The sequence below is a fragment of the Microcaecilia unicolor genome, chromosome 1 (genome assembly GCF_901765095.1).
Source record: "Microcaecilia unicolor chromosome 1, aMicUni1.1, whole genome shotgun sequence".
Taxonomy (NCBI): domain Eukaryota; kingdom Metazoa; phylum Chordata; class Amphibia; order Gymnophiona; family Siphonopidae; genus Microcaecilia; species Microcaecilia unicolor.
In genome coordinates, this window is record NC_044031.1 from 123,166,440 (window position 1) to 123,175,254 (window position 8,815).

Sequence of the window (8,815 nt, forward strand, 5' to 3'; positions counted from 1 at the left end):
TTATAATCCTGCCCACCTCCCCTTGGAGTTGTTTCTTTTCTTTTATTTATGCTTTTGGATTAACTGAGGAGTGCGGTCGCGCAGTGGGTGGGAAGGCACTCCGCGCATGCACAGTACGGTGCGGAACACGCGCCATAAGGCTCTAGCAAAGTCTTTTTCTTATTGCTGTGCATTATGCCGGTTCCCGGGCCGAAGCGGATCATCAACCCACTTGTGAAAATGATCAGCCTGCTATCCTTGGTGAACACCTGCTACAGGTAAGTATCTTCGCTTTATGGGAAGCTGTCTGCTTGCACTGTATAGTGTAAGCAGACTGCTCCCCATGGTAGGTGCTCAGGACCCCCCCCCCCCCCCCCCCAACACCTAAAATCTTCCCTGGTGGTCCAGTGGAACCTGACCCCAACTCCCCTCCCACATTCCCAAGCAGCAAATTCCTGGTGGTCCAGTGGACCCCGCACCCCCCCACATCCTCTCCCAACTCCTCCATGCAAAACAAAACAGGTCCAGTGGACCTCTGACCCCCCCTGCATTCCCTCCCAACCCCCCTACAAGCAAGAATTGCCCTGGTGGTCTAGTGACCCCCTCCCCATACCTTAAAAACATTGGAGGCAGGAGGGCAGGAACAACACCTCCTGCCTCTGGGCCCACCCTGTGCAAAATGGCAGCACCCAGACACTGTCCAGTGCATCCTGGGATGTACTGGGCAGGGCTAAGCACCATATTTTATTCCTTATATGGTGCTTAGCCCCTCCCAGTGCATCCCTGAATGCACCATGCAGAGACTGGGCGCCACCACAGGGAGACCCAGAGGCAAGAAGGAGGAGGTGTTGCTCCTGCCCTCCTGCCTTCAACGTTTTAAAGGTACGGGGAGTGGGGGAGGAGGATGGAATGGGGGTCACTAGACCACCAGTGTGATTCTTGCTTGAGAAGGTCCGGAAGGGATTCAGTGGGTTCAGTGTCCACTGGACCACCAGGGTGTTTTTTCTTGGGGTGCAAGTGGGGGTTGGGTAAGGTTGCAGAGAGGTCGGGAGGTTGTCCACTGGACCACCAGGGATTTTCTTGTGCTGGGGGGGGGGGGGGGTTGGTAGGTGGTCCACTGGACCACCAGGGGTTTTGTGCAAGCTGTAGAATGCATTTGACAGCAGTGTCAAATGTATCTGGCAGCTTTGAATCACAGTGACCGATGCACAAAGTGGGGATCCATGCATCTCATTTGCATGCGATCCCCTTTGTGCATTGGTCACTGTTTGCGACTCAGTATTTTTTCCCATGGCACTCGTATTTAACAGGAGCTAATGTGCATTTGCCTCTTACAGACCTGAGGGAGAGGGGCAGAACACCAGCTGTTGCACTTGTGTACATCTAGTAGCGCTATAGAAATGATAAGTAGTAGTAGTACTCGCTGTAAAACAAAGCACTGGGGATATTACTGCAGTAAACCAAACATAAATATATGTATATTTCATCTCATCTCTCTTAAAAGAGGTGCTCCTGAAGTCCTGGACAACTGGAAATACACTACTGGAGTTTCATATCCTACAATTTTAGTAGAGAAAATGTAGAGATAGGTGTAACCCTTTGCTATATTGGAGCCCTGGGTGGGAAGAGTCTAGCATGGAAGAAAATCATGAGTCCATCTCACCCTGGAGGATGTCCTGATTCGTGGAATCTCAGTGTGGGGTGGAGCTGATGATTACTGTATAAGGAGGGACAGTACTGTAAGATTTGTCCTGGGTAGCCTGTTTAAGAAGTCTATAACCCTTGCCAAGTGACCCATTGGAAAGAAGGAGGGGTATCTGCAGAGCCAACCCTGATAGAGGAATAGGATCAGGATCATTGCTGTTAACCTCCTGAGCCAAGTAGAGAACCCAACCTGCGGGCTGAGATTGGGAAGTCTCGCCTCAAATCGGGCTCAAGGGTAGGATACTGTCTGTCCGCAGCTATTGATTTCTTTCAGGATAATCCCCTGAAAGACTTGGACAGTTAATGCTAGATCCAAATCTCCATTGGTAATGGTGCTACATCGGAGAAATTGATTGTGGGGTGTCAACTGGCTACAGGTCAGACGAAAGGGGTTTTGCATATGTGCATAACCCAAGAAGGAAAGGTTATATGCTCTTGTGACTTTGTAAGATCAAGCCTGGTCACCGTCATAGCTGTATGCTGAGGACTTTCATGATAATCGATGCTCAGTTCCAGTTGTTAAATAAAGTTCACTTTTCTTAACTCTCCTACTGTGTGGTTCCTGTGTTGGATCCGGAGGGAACCTGAAGTGAGTAGTGCACACCCAATCTCCTGAACCCCAAGATCAGCTCTCAGAGTAGACCCATGAGCCTAAACCGGCTAAGTGAGAGGAGCGGGTTACATAGGCATAGTTTATTTGAAGATGAGGATCTTTTAATGTCGAGTAGCTATTGCAGTAAAAAAAAAAAAATTGTATTTATGCTGAACTCTGTCTTTAATCCATATGGCTTTCCTCAACACTATAGTATATAGAACCGTATGCACATTGTTAAAGTCTGTGGTTTCCAAATCTAGTCATTTTTAAGCATATTTTGTTTATACAATAGTGTTCGTTGAGGAAGGCCTTTCCATCTGTCTCCCTCTCCATCTGTCCATATGCCTAGGTTTGTCTGTTCAAAATCTTTGTGTAGAACAAAACAAGAGGCACCTAAAATAGAATCAGGCAGGATAGCGAAGAAGACAAACAAGGAGCAAAAGAATTTGGTGCCACTGAGACCCCAATCCCACTGGCAGTTGCACCAAAAAATTGAAAGAATCCTTCAACAGTGTCTTTCCAAGTGTGCCACTGGAGATCCAGCCACCAACAGTGGTGGAACTGGAGCCACAGCTGCAGTGAGGAAAAGCTTGAGCTGCTGCCAATGTGCCACTCCCTGGCAGCAGGGAAAACAGTACAACTGCACAGCAGTGAAGAAAGGCCTGGGCTACCAGTGTCAGAGGATGTAGGCACCCAGCAGAATAAGGTATTGAGAATTTGAGGAAGCAGTAGGGGGAGGGGGACACAGGGAGAATGTGAAGGGAAGTAAGAAAGGGAAGAGCATGCAAGGAGGAGAAAGTGGGAGGATGGGGGATGGGAAAATGCTGCAAGAAGGGAAAAAGTGTAAGGAAGAGGAGTGCAAGGGGGAAAGAAAGAAGGGATGAAAGGTAGTTGAGGGAGGGAGAGCATGCAAGGAGGAGAGCAGAGATGGAAAGTTGAATGCTAGGAGGGAGAGTACAAGGAGGAAGGAAGGGGAAGGATGGAAGGTTGATTGTGAGGGGGTAGGGGCAGGGAGGGAAGGATGGAAAGTTGAGGGAAAGGATAATGACGGAAGGGTGAGTGCAGGAAAGGAGGAATGGAAGAATACTTGCACAGAGAATATAAGGGCAGAGAGTGCAAGGTGGGGGGAAGATGAGAAAGGGGCAGTGCAAGGGTGGGTGGTAAGTTGAGGAAATTTGGGGGGCAGGGAAGAGAATGCCTAGAGCTTGAAAACACACACAGGCTGATACGTATAACCATTCCTACACAGCTATCCCTATACATACACATCTATAATCTCCACAAATACAAATCCACACCCTATAACAGTCACACATGCCAGCAGTCACCACACACACCCTATACAATCTTTCCCTACCCACCCACTCAAATGCCAGTACTACAAAATCAAAATACACTTTACCATGTCTCTCCCTACCAAGACCCTCAAGGTATGTTTTTCTGCAAATAGAGGCAGGGAAACATGCCACTATGTACATTTTTCTACTTGTTTTATTGTGGATTTAGCAGACACCTTTTTAGTAGTAGCTCAAGGTGAGTTACATTACATGCAAGTACACTAAGGTGCCTATTGTCAAAGCACACAGATGTCTCAAAATGGCCAAAAAAAAAAATCCATCTTCTGAAAACCTCTAAATCAAGATTTTCGAAATGCAAAATTAGGACATTTTTCATTGCAGTTTGTCCAAATAGTATGGGGGCTTGTTGGAGGCATGTTTTGGATGGGCCTAAAAGTTGGACGTCTTTCAGCAATAATGGAACAGGAAGAAAATCTCAAGGCAAAAATGGACTTTCTTTTTTTATCTAGACCTGTTTCAGTCACGTCTAAGTTACAAAACGTTGCTCTGGTTGAGCACTAACCACTGGAGGGATTACTGTCTGACCACCTCATTAATCTCCCAGTACATACTGTCCCCCTCCCACCCCCATAAGAAGTGAAACTGAAACCAGGATGTCTGATAGCTGCAAGTATGATGAGCATACCCAATAGAGCAGCAAGCAGGTCCCAGGAGTAGCTTATTGGTCAGTGCAGTGGACTTTGAACAAGAGATCCAGGTCCAAATCCCATTCTACCTAGTACATTTATGGTGGAAATCGTGAGCCCTCCAAAACCACCAAATTACCTACTGTACCTAAATATAGGAGACACCTGCAGGGTGAAAGGCAATTGTAATGGTGTACAGTAGGTTTTATTCTGTTCCTGGAGGACTCACAATACAAAATAAAGGAGTTATGGTGGGAATTGTACCTGGGTGCCATTTTTTACAGCCCACTACACTGGCCACTAGGCTGCCCCTCTGATCTGCAAGGACGCTGTATGGCCATTTCTCTCAATATGATGCCAGCCAGACGTTCTTGTGCCTGTTTTTTTTTTTTTTGCGTTTATAAGTTGCACGTTTCATTTTAGAAAATGGCTATTCTTTTTAGATGTCTTTTGTTCAAAAATGTCCATTGTTGCACCATTTTTGAAAGGGAAACCGAGACGTTATTCCTGTTTGAAAATGACTCTAAGATGGACCTTTTTTGGGGCCATAATGAGAAAAATGTCCCAATTCGGACTTGGACAACTTATCAAAAATGCCCCTCTATGAATTTCCCTGTTTCCAGAGAGCTTACAGTCTAGGGTTTTACTTGAAGCAGTGGAGGGTTAAGTGACTTGTCCAAGTTCACAAGGATCCACAGTGGTATTTGAGCCCTGACTTCCCTGATTCTCATTCTGCTGCCCTAACCACTGTTAATTTAAATAATGTAAGTTGAAAAACCAAAACTACTTTTGATGGTGCTCTGTGGCAAAAGATTCTCTTCTTTTGGTAGAAATTCACCTGTCATATAGAGTTTTGATGCTGCAAGAGGAATAGATGAGAAATATCAAAAGGTCAGTGGTCTTCTATCTTGAGTTTTAAAAAGAACCTTCTTCTTTTTTTTATCATTATTACATAGGTTGTTCAAGAAGCACTGGACAAAGCCAGAGAAGGCCGCACTTGTATAGTAATAGCACATCGCTTGTCTACCATCCAGAATGCTGACAAGATCGCAGTAATCCAGAATGGGAGGGTCGTGGAGCAAGGGAAGCATCAGCAACTCTTAGTACAAAAAGGGGTTTATCACTCACTAGTCACTATACAGCTGGGCCAGACATGAAAACTGGACATTGCTCTTACTGGACATGGCTGTTCAGTGTTTATCCTCCTCTCATGTTATTTATGGCAGTATTTAAGATCCTGGGAAACATCTTTATTCTCACTCCTTTTTATACAGCAGATTGTACATTATTTTCATCATTACACCAGGGATAAAGAGTAGATAAATAAGTCATGCTGTCCCATACTTTCTTTATAAAACTGTTTTAATATGCACACTATGTCAGTGGACTTGAAGCTCCTGTTTGAAGGTCCCTTAATACATGGGATCAACAGTCTGTAGAGCTGAGAGTGTACATAAAAGGATCAGTCAGCCATAGAAAAGTATATATCTTAACCGACTTAAGTGCACACATACCAAAAAAAGTAAATAAATAAGTACATATATTTTTTTTATTGTCCGTCCAGAATTTTGTAGTGTTCATTTCTGGAAGTCACAGAATTTTTAATGTATTTGTTCTGGAACAAGCTAAGCAAATATGTTATATTGCACATTTTCCCATCTGATCCTTACCTACAATTCCCCCCCAAAAAAAACATTCTGTGCTATTTAACCAGCCAGGAATAGCTCCTGACCAGTTAAATAGCGTTTAACTGGCTGTCTGCAAATATTCAATGAGAGATAGCCAGTTATCTCTGTTGAGTATTCACAGCACAGCAACAATAAAACGAGATATTGAATGCCAGTCACCAGAAACAGCCTGGCATTGAATATTGTCACTACCACCCCCCGCTCGTGAGCCCTTGAGCCCAGGCCACAGACAGAAAAGAAGTCTAGGAGAGGCCTGAGGTAGACCGAACCACAATTAATGAAAGAAATAGCCCACAAGGTACTCACCTAGGACTCCAGCTCCCGCGGAGAGGTACAGAACTCCTCACAGGTAGAGAACTTCTGGACACGGATGGTCTGCACACAGATAGCGGAAGCAGGGCCACAGGAACCGACTGGCAACAACAGGTATCCCCCGGGGAACAGCAGGAACAACTATACTGGAACAGCAACCAGACTTCACCTGCACTTGGCCGCCGTTCACCAGGAGCTGAGCCCCTGGCTGCAGGCGGCCGGCAGGCCTTAGGGCCACCAGAAGCAGGAGCAGGTAAAGCTGAACCAAACTGACAAGCAGATCAGGGCAGACAGCACCCAGCACAATAATCAGAAGGAATCCTAGCCAAAGTATGGCTTCTGGACACAGAACCCACACAGCCAGACACAGAGACCAAAGGGTTAACACAGCAATCTAAACTCAGAGAAGGGGGTGGGACCACAACAGACAGAACTAAGACTAACAAGCACACAGCCCAGCTGCAGAGGGAAGCTAATTAACCACACACTGAGAAAACAAAGAAGAAAAGGAAACACTGAGAAAGTGCTGAAACCAGGGCTAGAAAACACAAAGAGAGAGACAAGCAAGAGTTATCTACCCCTCCCCCACAGAGCAGCAGCTCTCCAAGCAGAGATAAGATAAGGGCTTCCAGCAGGCACAAACATGTCTGAGCTGCAGACATCAGCTACTACCCAGCTGACCAATAGCGAGCAAGTCCCTCCCAGCTACCCTAGCAGAGAGATTCCCAGCCCCTACCCAGCCTGTAACAAATATCTGGGCTCAGTGCCAACTACAGCACTTAAGCGGACTGCCTCCCGCTGGCTGAATATCAGCCCCAAAGTTCCTGAGTGGGTTGATAGCTTAGTTGCCCTGAGTCAGCATAGTATTGTCTTGAGCTTTCTTTTTTGTCTTGTGGGACTCTGTTGCCTTAAAGGAGTTCTACAGATTTTCTTTGTGTGGAATACAGTTTACAAATCAAACTATTATTGCTTCTGCCAAGTGCTATGTACTCTTCCAGGTGCTTGTATCTGCATGCAGTACTAGAAAATTACCACCAAAAAAATAAGGCTGATTTTACTTTTAGGGGAGCAGCTAAAACATGCTGCATTGAGGACCTGCCAGCAAAAAACTGAGTAGAGCCACAAATAATGTGCATAAAAAATATTTAGAGCACCCTATCAAAATTCAGTATGTACTAAATCAATTTAGCACATGTTGACCTATGAATTAACGTACATTAAGGGCCTTGTTTACTAAACTGTGCTGTAGGTGCACAAACTTTTTAGCATGCTCTAATGATAGAGACACCCATTATATTCCTATGGGTGTCTCTAGCATTAGCAAGCAATAAAACGTTTGCCTGCCTACAGCGCAGCTTAGTAAACAAGGCCCTATGTTGATTAGCAAGTGTTACAAAGTACTGAATTTTTTTTTATTAAAACAAATGTATGAATGAAATGAACCAAGATGGAGGGACAGATGTTGGGAAGAGAGATAGGTGAGGCTCAACCATTAGGCAAATAAGTCTAACCATTTTTTGATTCATTGAATTGTTTAATCAGACTATTTTTCTGATTTATTGAATTGATTATATCCATTATATTACACTTGCTGTTTATGTAACCAATTGTTTTTATCTACTATTGATTAGCAATTGTCAGGATGTATGACTGTAAGCCACATTGAGTCTGCAAACAGGTGGAAAAATGTGGGATACAAATGCAACTAATAAATAACCAAGAGGTTGCCTAACATGACAGCTTCCAAGGAGTGGCAAGGAACAGATGCAGTCAAAGCAAAACAATAGCTCCTAACTGCCCCACAGCTCAAAAATCATCATCCCATACTTTTATCTGAAGAAGGAGTGGGTAACTTTGAATAGCTTTTGGAAATTGCCCTCATTACATAGGTACTAAGGGGGTGTACATTAGTTTTCGTACGAATGGTAAAAACCAATGAAGGGCAGCAGATTTGGTAAGTTTTGAGAGCCCTGGGTTTTTCACAAACCGCCATTCGTCAAATGTTTTTCATCAAAGGCGCACACATGCTGGAACCATTCTGGAAGGGACTTGGGGAAAATCCACTGCTTATTTGTAGAATATACAAAAAAGGAAAAAATGGCTGAGCTCTACCTCAATATTATTGTAGCATACACAAATTGAAAAAAGGAGAGCGAATTGACACAGCAGAAATATACAATGTATATATATGTGTATATGGGACGTCTCATACGGTCACATAGACACTTGTGTGTGTCTGGCTTTTATTGAGCCAATATATTCGTGACGATATATAATCATTGACTGCCCCCAACCACCTATGGTGCACAAGATTTGCTTTCTGTGAAATTCCTTGTGTTCAGTTCTAAATATATGTGCCTTAATATCTCATTGTGATCATATCACTTTTTTTATAATTATTTTATGTGCACTCATAGGGTTCTGAGTCTTTAAAAAACTTTTTACGCTGTTGTAGTCAATTAAAGCAATGTAAATAAGACAAGTATGTATGTAACTTATCTCAATCTTCTTTGGAAGCTGCGGGTAACTATGTTGCTTTAAATCAAACACACA

General features: G+C 44.2%; 1 protein-coding gene across 2 annotated transcripts in view; it reads left to right on the forward strand.

Annotated features, from left to right (window-relative positions):
* ABCB1 (ATP binding cassette subfamily B member 1) overlaps positions 1–5,810 on the forward strand; it is a 265,216-nt gene extending 259,406 nt beyond the window's left edge. For both annotated transcript variants that reach the window (XM_030199760.1, XM_030199764.1), the window contains one exon: positions 5,219–5,810. In XM_030199760.1, the coding sequence (XP_030055620.1) occupies positions 5,219–5,419 (201 nt within the window). In that variant the 3' untranslated portion in view covers positions 5,420–5,810. The remainder of the gene's footprint in view (positions 1–5,218) is intronic.
* The last annotated feature ends 3,005 nt before the right edge of the window (positions 5,811–8,815 follow it).